At 37.6% G+C, this 18,056-nt stretch overlaps 1 protein-coding gene across 2 annotated transcripts; it reads left to right on the top strand.

The window, feature by feature from the left end:
• The first annotated feature begins 2,202 nt into the window (after nucleotides 1–2,202).
• On the top strand, nucleotides 2,203–17,115 carry LOC133521208 (kynurenine 3-monooxygenase). 2 transcript variants are annotated; one of them, XM_061856043.1, is made up of 10 exons: nucleotides 2,203–2,522; nucleotides 3,588–3,657; nucleotides 4,325–4,518; nucleotides 5,360–5,408; nucleotides 5,667–5,754; nucleotides 6,247–6,415; nucleotides 11,234–11,485; nucleotides 12,706–12,936; nucleotides 15,695–15,856; nucleotides 16,980–17,115. In XM_061856043.1, the coding sequence occupies exons 1-10, from the start codon at nucleotides 2,457–2,459 to the stop codon at nucleotides 17,046–17,048; spliced, it is 1,350 nt and encodes a 449-aa protein (XP_061712027.1). In that variant the 5' UTR covers nucleotides 2,203–2,456; the 3' UTR covers nucleotides 17,049–17,115. The 2 variants fall into 2 exon arrangements, with proteins under 2 accessions (XP_061712027.1, XP_061712028.1); XM_061856044.1 differs by lacking the exon at nucleotides 2,203–2,522 and adding an exon at nucleotides 2,602–2,638.
• Nucleotides 17,116–18,056: the final 941 nt, after the last annotated feature.

The following is an 18,056-nucleotide window of genomic DNA, read 5'->3' as shown; positions in this document are numbered from 1 at the left end:
CGCATGTATAACGGAGTGCTCCGAGGAATTGTTCGGATTAATCCCTGCCGCTTCTTTTCGCTGTCGCCCTACGCGACAACATTTTCATCCTCACCACTTAGATGGTTGGCAGTCCTCAACTGTGCGTTTCTCCAGGAACTTTCTGCCTCGCACAGCTAAACTGCGGAATGAACTGTTGCCTGCGGTATTTTCGGACCGATAAGACCTTCAGAACTTCAAAAAAAGAGCGTACTCCCATCTTAAAGGCCAGCAACGCACTTACAACCCCTCTGGTGTTGCAGGTGTCCATGGCCGGCGGTAATCGTTTACCATCAGGTGATCCGTCTACTCTTTTAACTCCTCTATCATAAAAAAACATCCATAATTCGTGATAAATATACAAATAAATGCCCTGATTGGGATTAAAACCCGGGACCCCTTGCTTGCTTCATAGGTAGGGTCACTACCGACTAGGCTAGGCCGTTTATATAAATATGGCGAAAAGTAGTTCAATAGGTAAGACAAACCACAATCGCGTTAGGTACGAATTCGTTTTATTCATCTAATTTGTATCAGCTTTCATTAATTTACCCACGCATCCATTGGTAAGTAGGTAAGTAAATATTTATTATTTAGTTGTTACCTATCCATGTGTCCACCGGCAAGAAAAATGATGTCTCCCATAGGCGCATTTACCCTAGGACCATAATGGCCCCTTTTGGTTAATATAATGTACTTACGTGTTTCCATACTAGAATAAAGTTCATCGTATCTTTACCACGGAGCCGATAATAAATTCTCTAGGTCCTTAAAGTCAAAAGTTCAGTGGGTGAATTGCTTCTTATCTCACGGCACACTCGACATCAATGATGTTCCCATTTATCGCCTTATTACACAGAAGTAAGGTGCAAAAATCATATTATTGACGGCTACTGTAGGTAGGTGGAATAATAATTCACAATATTTTTCGCGTCCACTGAGTTCTCACTAGGGGCATCCATTAATTACATCACACGTTTAGGTTGAGGAAGGGGTCAAGAAAATGTGACATGTTGTGACAAGGGGGAGGGGAGAGTCACAAACTTTGTGACTTCTCTTTAACCACCACCAGTAACCGAAAATATTATATTTTTCATCACCCTTGCTCGAAAAAGATCTTATTTTATGCAGGTGTCCTGAAGGGCAAAGGCCTACAATATTGTTCCCGCGGGAGTTACGGATTGTGAAAAAAAGCTATAACTCCCGAGGGAGTTATAGGTTTATTATTATTATTATGTCACTTATTCATACAAACCAAGTAGCATGAATTACTTTTAGGTACTTTTAAAATACTGACGTTTATAATTTAATATTTTTGTTTATGTTTAAAATTATTTAATTTGATTAATTTAACAGCCGTTTAAAATATATTTACATAATTTCCAGTCGTGGCTGAATGCCGAATGCCTTCGATTTACCGATTTCGTTGAAAACAAAATTGCCAAAAATGTGACCTCACACCAGGGGGGAGGTTTGCCAAATGTGACCAAGTGTGACAAGAAGGGGGGTCAAAACCTAGAAATTCATGTGACGTAATTAATGGATGACTCCCGTAGCAAACTCACTCGGTGGCTATAGTTGCCAGTCACCCGGGTACCTTATGGTTATAAACTGAGTTATTGCCCATTTGATTTATCGATCAAGTAATTTATAAGTTATTACCTGACCAGGGGCCCATTTCTCGAACGGTATTAGTCTAATATTATTAGTGTGTTGCCATGGTAACCCATACGAATTGACAATTCGTGGACTGATTGATTATATGCTCTTTGAATTCCGTTTGAGAAATGGGCCCCTACATGTTATTATTAGTAGCTTAGTCTAATTACCTTTTAATATTCCCAAGCCTATATAATTATTATTGAGCAACGCGACAAGATTTTTGAGATAAATACTGATAAAATGAAACCCCGAGAGTTATATGTTAAGTCTTAGTATATTTCTATATCTATACATGTTTGTTATATTATCACATTATATACCAAGTTACTCTATGTACATTCTTAGAGTAACTTAGTACATTGCCGCCTTAAATGCTACTTGCAGAAACAGTTTGCAAGTAAATCGTTCAATGGAAAGCTATTCCGCAAGAGTATCGAATGATAAATTGTTTGTTAATGATAGTTTGACTAATTGCAGTTGAATCTTATTATTATGTGGTTTAAGTCTCATTTTGAAGGATTCACTCTCCTTAATGAAATATGTTATGTAGTGTCTGTGGTATTTGGTTTTAGTTGAGTTCGAACCTTCTAGCTTTGATGACACCGGTGCTATTCATCAATAGTGAATAGTGATCTACCGATACGATATTAACATCTCATTTCATAGTTTGAGTAGATAACTTATCAAATCAATCACACCTTATTTGAGTTCTGATTTTTGCGGCAGTTTTGTGTCTTTTGAGTGATATTAGTTGTTAAATTACTTAATACGTAGTGATGGCTCAGCGGCAAAATGGGAATTCGAAAAAACAATTGGATATTGCAATCGTCGGCGGCGGTTTAGTGAGTACCCTACAAATAGATATTTTTATATAATATTTTTGTTAGTTAGTTTTTGGGGTAATTATAATTTGTAGGTGTATTTTGTTTGTGTTTTTATAATAATTACAGTAGACCAGGTTAGTAACCAGACCAGTTAGTTAGAAATATTAATTTTAAACTGTGTTAAGAATTTATAGTAATCACTATTTCCATTAAAATGTTATTATTATTTTGATTACAAATTACAATAGATCACCGTATCCCTTTAATGTGTATATTTTTATTTCAACATTACAAAATAATAATTTATTGTGAGCATAATGCAATACAAAAACTTTAATTTATTAATTTGTTCGCGTATTATATCACATAGACTGATATTACAGGGTATTATCATGGTATGGTATAGGTCTTTTAGGTATTATAGTTCAATATCAATTTCCGGTGTTCGAATAAGCTAAATACGGTACCCACGTATAAACTACAGGTGGACGAGCGACGTACAAAAGATTAAGCCATCCTATGGGAATCGACTTTTTAGGTAACTTTGGTTACAATCGATACCTAATACTTATCACAAATTACGGTATGGTATGGTACAGTTGAGTTCCAAAAATATATTTACATGACTTTATTGTCAATTCCTTAGAGGCGAGTAAATTTATTTTTGGAACGTGGATTGTAAAGATGTGAGCACTCGACTGTACCATGGGTCTGATATACGTAGAACTTCATCGAGTTTCAGAGTTAAAGCTTACAGAAAACTGCAGCCAAACACTAGACCATATTCATAGTGTTGTGTTCCTGCCAGTGAGTAAGGTTGCCTGAGCTCAACGAGGGTGCGGGGTATTAGGGTCAGCAACGCGCATGTGACTCCTCTGGAGTTGCAGGCGTACCTATGTACGGAGACTGCTTACCATCAGGCGGGCCGTCACTATGTTTGTTTCCGATGGACGTAGTATAAAAAAAACTTAACCGACAGAAAAAAGAATTTCAATCCTTATGTATCGTCGCAACTTCGCAACTTTGACGCATATTGAAGTCTTATATTGATGTACATTTGTTAAGTAAAATGATTTTTTATAGGTTGGATCCTTGGAAGCTCTGTATATGGCAAAAAGAGGTCACCGAGTCCATATTTTTGAATACCGCGAAGGTGAGACATTTTCATATCAGTATTTTTTTACTAGTGTATAGTTAGAATAACTTAAGTACCTATTATTATTATATTTAAAGAATAACTGTTACCTGAGTATCTAATTAATACTCGTAATGTATCTCTCTTTCGTATTACTTTTTAGGGCCCCTATTTGACTCAGATATTTATAGGACATAACGTGGCTATGGCTACCTATCCTATGGCCATTTCTGAAATAAAAGTGGCGATATTTGTTTTTAAAATTAAAATTGTTGACTACAACTTATAAATATAAGCAGTTAAATGGTAAAAACAGCTCCATTTATCTCATCTCATTTACTCTAGTAAGCTCAGATTATCTTTACCATTTACTAAGCAAATAAAATCATCTCTCAGCATGTCTGGTATATGTATACCGTATTATCGATGCGCTTATTTTTGTAGCATGATAACAGAAAAGATAAACAAGATCTTAAGTCAAATATATTATATATATATGTCGAAGTCTAGTCAAAGATCCCACTTTGTCGCTTACCATAAGGACGAGATTTACCTGATTTAGAATAACCTGTCAAAGTGTCCATATGGCAAGCGAAAAAGTGGGACTTTTTGTTTGGAAACGACACATATTGCTCGTGACTGCAGGTATTAAATTATAATAGGTACGTATAATACTCTCTCTCAGATATACGAAAAACCCCGCTGGCTCGGGGTAGGTCAATCAACCTCGCGCTATCGTTACGCGGGCGCACGGCCCTCAAGGATGTTGGTCTCGAGGAACAGATGATCCAGCATCACGGGATCCCCATGCGGGCTCGTATGATACATCGACTGGACGGCTCTACGTATGCGATACCGTACGATGCTAGAACTAATCAGGTGTGCTTACTTTACAAAAGATGTGTGTGTTCATTTTACAAAAGATGACGCATAATCCTCACGCTATCATTGCGTGGGCGCACGAGGATGTTGAGCAGGAGGAGCGGATGATCCAGCATAACGGGATCCCTATGTGGGCCCGTATAATATCGTCTGGACGCATGCGTTGTTTCATCATGCACTTTGCTTTTTTATATCCGTTAATTTCAAGGGTGCATTCCTGAGCTTAAATTAAGTAACTTTCTCAAAGACACCGGTATTCTAATTAACTCCATTTCGGACATAATCAATAATTGATTTTTATCTGATAAGGCCCCTACGACCGTGTATACTTGCCTTAGGGCCGGTTTACATATTGATCAGTGTTTAGTAAGAGTTTATATATTTGCTACTAAACGTAAGTACTTATCTTGGACGATCAATGTTCGAAATGACATTGTCGGTCACAGTCCTCAATTGTTTGATTGAGTTAAATATAATACCCGTATTACGACAACGCTGTATGCAACATTTAATTTCTTTTTATAAAGAAACATTTATTTATTTATTAAGTACCTATGCAATTTAGTTTCCTTAAACGTACTTATCCATACCCCGAAGTTAGCGGAATTCAATAGAAACACAGTGAATAAGTATTGTGATTTTTCAGTTCATTTTCTGAGCAGTCGGGCTTATGGTTTTTATAATAATAATTTTTGATACATATCCTGTACTTAATAATCTAAATCAGTCACTTTGCAAACATAATTTGAATTCTCATAAAATTTAACTTTTTTTTGTTTTCCGAACTATAATCAAAAGTACTTAATACTTACCATAAACGATTGTCATTTGTTTTCAGTGCATATACTCAGTTGGCCGAAATTACCTAAATGGACTGCTGTTGCGAGGTAAATTGATAAATATCTCTATAATGTTAAATATATGAAACAAATATATGTACATTCATATGTAGGTTTCATTAAATCATTGAGTATCAGACCCAAAGTCATTCGTTTATATCCTAAACATATTAAACACCATTTTTGTCTACGGTACACGTTACACGAAAACTGCGAATACACCCACGAAATCACATGATTTAACTAACGCCTTACCACTGGATAATCGTAGTAATAAATACCTATGTTTCACATTTAAAATTTCAGAATCAGAGAAATACGAGAATGTCGAGAGGCATTTCAATCACAAATTGGTCGAAGCCAATTTACGAAAGGGATCCTTGAAATTCGAGACGTGAGTATCATGACGCGATATGTTTTTGATGTTGTCAATTGAGACTCCTTTTTGAAGTCGGTTTAATAAAGTATCTACTTATTGAATAAATACTTCACGTAGCAGACATTATGTAAGTATGTTTCTTGACATTTTAACTATAATTTTATTTCCCAATTACTTTTTCATAAAAAATAATTTTGTAATTTGACTTTTAATATGAAAATGTATGTAGTACAAAATACATAAACTCCGCCACTCCGCGCCGCGCCACGTGATTGATCAATTTTTTTTTATAGTTGACTACAGCGTATCGAAACGAATCTTATAGTTTAGTTGGGAACCCACACATGAAAAGTATGTAATTATAGTTTGCTATACGATATCTTAACTCATGCATTACAGTCGACGAGTAGAAAAAACTTATTTTTTATGATTTGTATATTTTTTTGCTGCAAAATTATGAGTTATGGCCACAAAAAATCATCTGAATTGCTTCCCTGCCCTTTTCAGTCCAGACAAAGACAATGTTCACGTCACAGCTGACCTGATCATAGGTGCAGACGGAGCGTTTTCAGCCGTCCGCAAATCTATGATGAAGCAGCCACTCTTCGACTACAGTCAGAAGTATATTGAACACGGATATTTGGAGCTGTGTATACCGGCCGATGAAAGTGGTGGAGTAAGTTGTATTAGATTAAAATACAGATCTTTGGCAATTGTAGTAATAGGTCAAGTTCAAGGTAAATTAAATTCTTATATTGTGGCTCATAATTTCTAACGGAACTACGGATTAGACTTGAAATTATTATTTTTTTGCTAGATTTTATTCTTGGAGAATACATCTCAAAAAAGTATAACGGTCCGATTCGAAGAATGAGATACGATAACCATAAGTTCTGGTTTAGATAAGTTCTCATTTAGATATCGTTTTTATGTCGTATAATTGACAGAAGCAGCTCGATTCGGGCAACCAATGTCACATTGACGTTAGAAATATTGTAGATAGATCTTATTGGGATCACAGCGGAATCGAAATAAACGTCAGTTTTGACATGTCGTTTAGTTATCGATCTTTTAAAGAATCTTCGAATCGGGCCGCAAGAACAGAATAATAAGTCTAACCTTCCCCGAAATAGATCAAACAACATAGGAGCAAATAATTGAGAGGGTATGTTGTTTTACAGACCTCTATCGATAAGTTGTCAATGTTTTCTTTGGGACAGCTACCTTTTTTCTCGATTTTAGGGTTGTTAGGGTTTACCACTAATGGTATGGTTAAGACGTTTATTTATGTTACGTTTTATGCAAAACTAATAAAACGCGACCAGGCAACGCTACCATGTTATAAATATTGCACCGAGCACGAGGAGAAAAATTAATGAGTTAAAGCCTTTGTTAGAATTTGTTAATGAAACATTTAATAATTATGAGGTTTAAAAAACAGGTAGATTTCATGTCCCTTGTCAATTGAAATCAACGCCATACCTGTCGAAATAGCCGTTCTAATAACTTTTAAACAAATTAATTTCTAGTTGATAGGTAATAGTCTTTATTTTCTGCCGTTTAATATTACTTTGGTTTTCACACAACAATCTTTGTGCTGCTTTGGATAATTACGAGACTTGCTAGATGCATGTTGATTACATTTTTTTATGGAGTATAAGTATGTATATGTGTTTAACTACATTAAAGCAATACAAAAGCCAAAAATTAGAGATCAAAGTGAAAGTCGTACCTACATTTCTGCAACGCGCTCAAAACAACCCATACTTAAAGTCTATAACATACGTCACTTGTGGTGTATTTAGGGATTGCAAATATTCGAAACTTTCAGGTATTCGAATATTTGTTTTTTCTGACGAGATATTCGAATATTCCAATTAAATTCGAATATTTTTCAGCAATATGAAAATGAACGAGAAATCGGTTTTTTATCGTTTTATTCAAAAGCTATAAATTTGCATATATTGAATAACTAATGTTATTTTGCAGAAATCCACTCAATTGACTAGATTTTATCATCCTACTGAGATGCCCACATTTATAAAAATGAGTCGAATCGCAAAAATTAGACGTATTCAATATTTCTAGCTAAAACTTTTAGTATAAATGCATCGTTGCGCGAATTAATATTATTAATCCAATAGCCATCCAATTGCCAGCGTCATCTGGTGAAGAGTTGCAGGAGATGGTGACTAGAATGCATGGATCTTTTGAAAGAAATGAAAATAAATGTAAGCAAGATGAAAGTAATTGTATTTGGAAAGGGAGAAAATACGACAAACTGAAATTTTGATTGGTCATGAAAGAGTGGAACAAGTGAAATAGTTTGTGTATCTGGGAACCTTGTTCATTAGGGACGTTTAGCATGATAAAGACATTGAAAGGAGAGTAAATGCTGGAAATCGTGTGAATGGGGCACTGAACGTTTTTATGAGCAGACAAAAGGTGTCACCAAAAGCACGGTTGGCTGTGCATAGAGGGGTGTTGGTGCCCACACTTATTCACGGTAGCGAAAGTTGGGTATCAGAAGAGGCATCAGAGCCAAGTGGATGCAGTGGAAATGAGAGTGTTGAGAAGTGTGTGTGGTGTGAGATTACAAGATAGAATTAGGAACAGTGTGATAAAGGAAACTTGTGGACTGAACGAAAATGTAGTGACAAGTGACAATAATTTAAAGAGGTATGTTGAGATGGTTTCGACACGTGGAAATAATGATTGAAAGAAGGAGAAGAAGAATAATAAAGAGACTGTATAAGGGAGAAGTAGAAGGCGGAGCTGAAAGGAGTAGACCTCGGCGGACTTTGTCTGATCAAATCGGAGAAATCCTGATAATTTTTGATCAAGTTAGGTTTATCTGTAATTTCACGAAGCCTATAAGAGGATAACAATAAAAATATTATTTCCTTCGCATTTGGATACCTACCGTTCCTCATTTACTGTAAAAAAAATCCAGCAAAACACACATAAACTGTAACTATAGCGGATGAAATAGATTCGAATATTCGAAAAATGAGCGGCCGAATATTCGAATATCAAAACAGGTCGAATATTCGACAAATTCGAATATTCGACAAATTCGAATATTCGACAAATTCGAATATTCGACAAATTCGAATATTGTAATATATGTTTGAAAAATCATTTAATTTCTATTATAACCGTGCAATAGGTATTGCGTTTAAGTAGTTATAAAATACCCAACTAGTTCAAAATTTACTTTTAATTTAAATGCAAATGATTTAATTTGGAAGGAAATATAAACTAATGGGAGATATGGATAAATTGGGTAATAAGTTGAACTTAGATTTGTTATTGAGTGTTATATTAGATAATGTAGAACAATGTGTATTTGTGACTTTTGTAATATTGTTGACATAGAGATTGGAGATGGCTGGAGATAAATTGTCACAATATTGTACGCTCGATAACACTTTCAAGGTTTCCTGTTATAATCACATTGTTCGCCGGTTCGCGTCATGCGTTGAATTTAAAATTCAATGATAACTCCTTACTTAGTGTTAGTAAGAAGGCCAGACCATTAAATATTAATGAGTTAAAAATAAAAAATAAGGTTTAAACGGAGAGTTGGTCATAAAATAAGGTATCCCATCAACAACAATATCATGTAAAATGTTGCCAAGACGATAAGGCTCGTACTGTTAAAAAGTTATCAGATCCCATGTAGAGCCAAAGCTTCTAACTCTACAAGCCCTAACTTTACAAAGTCTACACCTTAGTCAAAATAATATGTGGCTTGGCCGTTTCGTTACTACAAGAAAATTTGTATGACAAAAATGTATAGGGTCCCAGTGCGCACAAGTTGTTTGCAGAAATCGCGAAGCGTCTGGTTGACGTCACTGGTGGCCGAAGAGATGGCGGCTTTCTCGCACAACGTATCAGTATTGCGATACAACGAGAAAATGCCGCCAGCATCATTGGTACAATGCCTCAAGGGCCTATTTTAGATTTGATGTTGATGACGACTCCTGACCGATTTCGGCCACAGCGACTGTGTGTTCTGGAGTGGACATTTTTAATTACTATTAACAGAGTGTAGCTGTTCCACTCTCTGGTGCGCTTCTAGATGACTTCCGTACCCAACCTTCCTACTAAATTTCTGAGCGCATTTTGGGTACGTCAACACACCACCTACGAGTACATAATTGTAGGAAATAGAGTTTGGCGGCTGAGCCTTAAGCTCATCTTGCTTTCAGTCGAGTTCGCTGCGATGTTCAGTTTCAAAGTCACCGACTTGATCATGCACCAGGCGCCGCCATTCCGGCCGCTGCGCTGCCTTCCGCGCCCAGTCAGAGGGATCTAGTTTGCATCTCTTTATATGTTTTTTCAGAACCTCCTTATATCGTAAGTACTGGGCACCGATTTTACGCTTACCATTCTGGAGTTCTGAAAAGAACATGCGCTTCGCCACTCTATCTTCTGACATCCGAGATACGTGCCCACACCACCGTAGCTGCCGCCTTATCAGATATACCTCAATGCCTCCGACATTTGCGCGCCTCAGGACGTTTGTATTTCTGATCCGGTCGGACCATTTAATATTCATAATGTCTCGGAGGCATTTAGGGCGAAATCTGTCGAGTGTACGGATGTGCTTACGTCTCAGATTAGTAGAGCAGATTCGGCAGCTCTGCTGCCATGTATACACCAATTTTAGTGGAGAGCTTTAGGTCATGGGGGCGAAATACCTTGGGCCGGAGCTTCCCGAAGGCTACCGCTGCATCACCAATTCTAGAATTATTCTCCGCGTCTAAGTCGCACTTTGCTGTTATCGTGCTACCAAGGTACCTAAACCTCTCCACTCGTTTTAGCATCTCGTCGCTCGTCGCAGTAAAAACTTTTAGCCAGTCAGTCGAGTTTCCCCAAAAAATTATACCGTACGTGATGCTAGACTGAACGTAACCAAAATATGACATTAGTCCCGCTTTTTCCGATGCATTATGTATTTTGGTGAAAGAATGAGAGACGAAATCGGGAGTTTCAGATATCAATAAAATCTTTATGCAAAATTTAAGCTATATATATTAAATACTCGTAAGTTCACAATTGACATTAAATCCTTTGACACTTTGAGAACTTCGTTTATCTGGTATAATCTAAACTCAAGTTAGAGGACTTAGGGGGGTTAAAAAAACCACGAAGCCCCTGCCCCTGCGTTACGCTTGGCTCGTTTTGGCGGGGGCACTACTATGTATAGTATAAATATAATGGCGGCTGTTCATCAGTGGTGTTTGGATAGAAAGGCTTTTGTTGACCACCATGGTGTATCCGCACGTCAAGCTGCTAGTCAGTTCTAAAACCTCTAAAAGTTAGTGAATACTTATATAGGTTTACCCCCAGTATCTGGACATTTTTAAATTACATTTTGCACCTATTTTATTTTTTAAAGAGATTACACCTAATTTATATTATATGTCTAGACTTATCTTCTTTAGCAAAATAACTTGATAAACAAATATTAAAAATCGTCGTATAGTTCCAGATGCCGCCAAACTACCTCCATATCTGGCCCAGAGGCAACTTCATGATGATCGCGCTCCCCAACCAAGACTGCTCCTGGACTGTGACTCTCTTCATGCCTTTCACTAACTTCAAGACTATTGACAGTGAGGAAAAACTGCTCGGGTTCTTTGAGAAGTACTTCCCAGATTCCATTTCGTTGATTGGGAAGGAGAAGTTGATACAGGACTTCTTTGGTGGTTCGCCGTCTCCTTTAGTTGCTGTGAAGGTAATATGCATAATTTTTTGATATAATATATATAACCTGTACTGTTTTCTTTAGACTTCGTTCGTGTGGAAGTAGTACATTTGCCCCTTTCTCCTCCCCCTTAGTACTCTCGTACCTACTAAATTGCAACCCCTAATGCGCAAGCCTTGGAGAGCAATATTGCATAAGCATGATATTATATATTTATAGATAGGTTATACTCATATATAAGGAGCACAAAAAATACTTCCATATTTATCGCTATACCTACAAAAAATCTGTTGTTTATTAATTATCGCAATCCATACGTCTTTGTCATTGGTACTCGTTGTTAATAATAGGCTTGTCCTAAAGGCAACTTGTACAATTTGTAGATAAGCGCTTCAATTTTGGAACACCTATAACCTATCTTGAGTTATAATATCATTGTTGGAGAGTTAATCCCAGGCTAAAAAGTATCGTGTCTTTTTCTATAAACTATTTGTATGTCAAGTTTTCAAACGGTTTGCCTGTTATTACGTCATCTTCCTTTTATCGAAGATGGAAATTAGTCAAAAGACCAAAATTGGAAATGCATGAGCCTAAATGAAAATCTTTTTAAGGTCAGGTGCAAACTGAACTAACAGGGAAATCTCAACAATAAAATGTGATACAGATCTAACATGGATCTGATATCATTCCAATATGAGATAGTTCCAATCACCTTTAGAGGATCTACTGAATTGCGCATTATGTCAACCTTCAACCAAAAACGTCACTTTTGACACTGACAGATCAGTATCATATCAGTATCATATTGGAATGAGATTGAATAACTGCTCGAATTGGTCTGCATATTGGCATCTATTTCCTTGAGGTGAGAAATTTGCGTAGGCATAGGCGAATGTTCACAAAGGCGTTTAATACACATGAATATCAAACGTTGCCCGAGGCGCATTTTGCATAAAATTTAGCTGTTGCTAGTATGTACAATATGAGCATATATGCAGCGCAAGCAAGTTGATTTTAGTTTCTAACATCAAAATTGCTCTCTGCAGCTTCAACATGTTGCACTGCACTTTATATGATGTTGTGTTTTCGTTAAATCTACTAAGTACAGTCAGCATCAAAAGTAACGGATCAGGTTACTAAACTTATCAAAAATAAATATGCCTCTCTATTTAGAACAACGTGTATCTTTTCAATTAATTTAAAAAATCTTCCCTGCTAATACTGCAAACTGCCGCAACTTTTTCTTCCAGTGTCGCCCCTACCATGTAGAAGACAAAGCCCTCATAATCGGCGACGCAGCGCACGCCGTCGTTCCGTTCTACGGGCAGGGTATGAACGCCGGCTTCGAGGACTGTACACTCCTTGACAAACTATTCCAAAAACATGACGACAGTTTAGCGGAGATATTGGAGGAGTTCTCGCAGACTAGGTGGGAGGATACGCACGCGATCAGCGATCTGGCGATGTACAACTATGTCGAGGTAAGAGAGAAAAATACCTACACAGATGATGACGTAAGCAGATGAAATATGGTATTGCTAGTTTCATAGCATCCTGATATCGAGGCAGCTTTGACGCGGTGTAAAATAGTGGCTATATAGCAAGAAATATGCTTAGACCGACGGATTAAATTACGAATGATAATCATTTTTGAAATGATAGAGATGGGAATAATAACGGCCAGGGAGAAAAAGAAGAAGAATAACTATTGAAATGCAATCTCGCCAATATCAGCAAAATACGCGTTATGAAGTTTATAACTTTTTAACAATAAGTATAATTGTCTCCAGCAATAGTAGGTACCCACCCAGTAAGTTTAGTACATGTATTTACATTTACTTCAACCATACCTTTGGTCTACTATTTAATATTCTCCAGCACCACAAAAAAACATTCGCAACACGGTTCATCAAAATAAACACAGTAACTACAGAACATACTCGTACATCCACAACAGGTTTCGTCAACTGTCCACCTATTCAGTACCCACCAACATTAATAAATAAATGAATACAATATTACCCCCACTCTGATAACCACCCGGACCTAATGTGCTCAAAATACTGGCGGAATTCCCTCGCTGATGTGTATGTACTGAATACCAAGATAAAAATATGTTAAGAGGCAGGCAACACCCTTTCAAAATTCATATACCTTCTCCTCGTGCTCACAAGCTAAGGGATCCAATTACTTTCTCGCAACAGTCGCAACCCACTTACTAGTTTGACGACTGACGTAGTAAAAGAACTTTTTTATAAATAGTATTTTAAATAATCAGGTTATTCAAAATACTTCAAGTAATTCTACTCAAAATATAACTTACCTGTCGTAATTTCCTAGAACAGTCGGATTTGTGCACGAAAGCAATGAAACATTAATTCTCCTGGTTCTGTTACCAAACGTTTCAATGGTCCTTTGTGCCTGGAAGTATTCACGTTGGTTAAGCAAGCATAGCATTTGAGTTTTAACAGGAACCAGTGTGACGTGACCTTGAAATGAGTAACAATCTTAGAATAGGTTAAACTCATTGATATATATCTAAGGACGTGCCTTACGGTCACTAAGAATGGTCCTAGTTCAATGGTATCACTCACGAATTCGAGCCAATTGTGCAGTCTAACTCAACTTGTTGCGACCAATCGCGCACGTGATGCGAACTCATCAATCAATCGCGTTGTGGCGTTAGACTGCACGATTGGCTCTAATTCGTTTGCGTGACACCGGTGTACTGGCCCCATTCTCATTGCCCTTAAGGCCCGTCCTTAGATATAAATAAATATGTCAATGGGTAAACTACCCAATGTTTTCCACTGAAAACTACCCCAACTTATTTGAGGTTCCGACAATAGCGTTGGCCACGCTACCAAACATAATTATACTCTTCTGTACGAAACGTTTACGAAAATTGCACGTTCATTCACAAGACAAATTTGTTTTAATGTTTTAACATATTCACCTGTGAGCTACGGTCGTAGCGCTATATCGTAGCCGATAACATGGGTTTTCGAGTATGTAGCTCTGCTGAAATGCTTATTCGTAGAGGCAAACCGACAACGTGTCGTGATTAGCTAAATGAAAAATTGCGAATTAAATTGCTAGATTTAGATCCTTTACGCACCGTTATTATAATTGTGTCGCTATCACTATGTACTTACTTAACTAATATGAGCACGTTAGTAAATGTATGTTGACCGGGAATCGTTGTAGGAAAGGTATGTGCTATATCAAGTAGGTAAGAGAACGTCATAAAAACTATCTAGGTATTGTCTTATACTGGCTCATCCGAGCGCTTAACCCGTCCACGCTCGTTAACATTTGGAATTACACGCCTGTATTGTTTACTTTGTTTTCAGCCTAAATCAGGAAATACGGGTTTAATCTAAACGCTTTAATGCGCTTTTAAATGAGATATATGAACCCGTTTATCTCAGGTGGAGCAGTTCTGAAATCTAAATTATTATGCGATTGTATTTGAAATGTTAATTAAGTACGATAAAAGTAAGCTTGGTGCTTAGCCAACGAGTCAATCGTTAACGCTCCGTAGCGTAGTCATCTCTCTCCATCATTGTTCCATATTAATGCGACAGAGACAGTTGCGTTTCGTTCGCTACGGAGCGTTAACGATTGGCACGTTGGTTACACACCCAGTTGTGCAATTAAAACCAACGTTGTACGTTTGATGTGAGAATATTTTTATTTCAAAATTTTCTAAAGTTTTTAATTGCTTATGTTTAATTTAATGTGTACTTTTCATCTAGCGCGTTGCATATCGATAGAGGGAGTGTGTTTATTGGTGAGTATAGTCAACATTAAGTTTAAGTTTTTCGTTTAGGCTACAAAGCTGTCCTCCTACGGCTCTAACGGCTCCAACACGCAAGAAAACCTGCGTGAAGTGTAAGGGGCAGCACCCTGCTTTAAAAGAGTGACGTATTCGCTATGTGCACTGCTGGTGCTGCCCTCATTTTGTCAGATTTTCTACTTACAATCTTATGGAGAAAATGAGTTCCAACGGCTGCCGCTAGCATTAATGTTTGTCATTCCACAAGATTACGTGTGTTTGTGATAATCAGCGCCACTGCTCCTTCCACTGACTTCGCACCATGCCAACCCACCACACCTTGGCAGACCTCACGGTCCCTTAACGTGATGTTGATATGCGCTGGTCAACCATACAACTCTGCCATCCTACTTAAAGATGCTAGTTTATTTTAAATTAAATGTTTAATGACTGTATTCCAGATGCGTGACCTGGTGACGCGACCATCATACCGCCTCCGCAAGGCCATGGACGACTTTCTCTTCTGGCTGGCGCCTAACTTCTGGGTGCCGCTCTATAACTCCGTCACCTTCACCACCATGCCTTACAGCCAGTGCGTCAAGAATCGCGAGTGGCAAGACAAGGTACGACATATTTCATTGTATTTTAGTATTTGTTCGCGGGAGTAGTAGTGATGCCACGTCGTCGCAAAGACAGCTTGAGAGTTTGAAGACCTGAAAAATCACCACTGAGCGCGGTGTGCTTCGAACGCGAGTCCAACGTTCAGCAGTTCAACGGAATGGCGTTGGCTGATACTTTCCAGGATGACTTAAAAATCGTACCGCCTCCTCAAGGCCATAGACGACTTCCTCTTCTGGCTGACGCCGAACTTATGGGTGCCGCTCTAGGACTCCATCACCTTCACCACGATGGCTTACAACCAGTGCGTCAAGAACCGCGAGTGGCAAGACAAGATACAACATTATTGTATTTTAGTATAAGTTCGCGGGACTAAGTGGTAGTGATAACCACATCTCTCGCAAAGACGGCTTGGGGTAGATTTCATCGAAGAGTTGAAACGTAACTAGTGAGCGTGGTGTGCGTGCGTAAGGAACCACGAGTGGCAGAATAAACTACAGCATACTACTTGGGTATCGGCTTTTAGTTTTAGTTAGGTATGTTAGGCCAAAGTAATAGTGACCTCGGAGAACCTGCAACCGCTGGTTTTATAGTTAAAACCAGGTGATGGCTCATGCTAGGCATGTTGTATTTTATTTATAATACTTAAGCCTACTTCAATGGCAGTTGGTTGGACTTTCCACATCTGTAGCAGAACCGGCTATCACTGGATTAGGGATTTTTTGGGGTAAAAGGCAAGTGGCTTTAATTTAGTAATAGAAAGAGAGGTCCAAGCTACTGGAAAATCGAGATACGTCTTAAGAAGTGAATTTTCTTAGGTTCAAAGGCTTTAAAGACCCGAACTTCAACAACAACATCAACATTGTCAACATTTTGGAAGCCGAAAGTCGACCTCTGGATTTTGAGGAGACCGTCAAAATTTTGCAAGCTGAAGGTCGACCTCCTGTTACAGCCGAAAATCCAGAGCAGCGCGTTCTTTGCCAACATTATCATTGCAAGTCAACCTTTTGTATGGGAGATGTAGAGTTAGCACCTATACGGTTTAAAATGTTGCAGCTGTTTCAAATTGAATCCTCAATTCCTCATCTGCAGTATATTGTTTACTGATTGCGTATCGTATTGTTTCAGATGTTAAAGTATTTCTTCGTGTCTGCGATATCCTCGGCGATTTTGGGATACTTCGTAATGTCACGTTAAGCCATTGTATCTATTTGTCACAGTATTTTAAGCACGTATTTTAAATAAAAAACACTCAAAAATCGCATATTTAGATATTTTATTAATAAGTGAGATATACCTACACTGCAAGTACCTCATATCAAATCAAGATCAGATTTTAAAATTTCGATTCTTCCCTACGAAATATAGAGTAGGTATTTAGGTAGATTATTATTAAGGTTTCCTATATTATACCTGGGACCTAATTCGACATGCTAAATTGTCAACTTTCGCGTCCATGTCAAATCAACCCATGACCACTCCCACATACCGATTGTATCATTTTATGGCAACCAAAACTCCCTAATTGGAAAAAGTAATTAAACAAAAATCAACTTTGTTGTATTACTACTATACCTACGGTTTATAATGGCTCTGAACTTGGGGTAGTTTAATTTTGTTTGATTGTCACCTGCGTGTAGATTATTATAATATAATGTTGTTTTGACAGATGTCGATTCAATCACTATACTTATTTTGTCTATGGGTTTGGGCGCCTGGTTTGGATTTTCCTTGATTAAAATACATTGCATTGCAGTCGTTTGCTACCAAAATATTATATAGATTCACACACTTCCTTTAATCCTTAATATAATATATTAGGTACAGTCACAGACTTTAATTGTTGAGCTATTTAGGGTTCAAGCTAATTTGGTTGTCAATACTAACGGTATGAAATGTCCTACTTTGTACTTTGTAATTTAAGTGACCGTTTGACAAAGTGTTTTAGAAATTACCAGGCAGCGGACAATAAATATACTCGTACTGCAGTAGTTTTTAAGTTTCACTAAAGTCCCTCAAAAGAGCACTGAACCTACATACCGTACAGTCACGTCTGAAAACATCGACACGATCGAAGTGCCAAAAATTGGTATACACGACCTTATGGCCCATGTATTAGGGTAGTGTATACATGTTTTTGGCACTTTGTCCGTATCGATATTTTCAGACGTAACCGTACCATATAAATCAGTGTCTCCCGTCTCG

This window comes from Cydia pomonella, chromosome 9 (genome assembly GCF_033807575.1).
Source record: "Cydia pomonella isolate Wapato2018A chromosome 9, ilCydPomo1, whole genome shotgun sequence".
NCBI lineage: Eukaryota > Metazoa > Arthropoda > Insecta > Lepidoptera > Tortricidae > Cydia > Cydia pomonella.
Note: the sequence above shows the minus strand (reverse complement) of the source record. Positions and strands in the feature narration are given on the sequence as shown.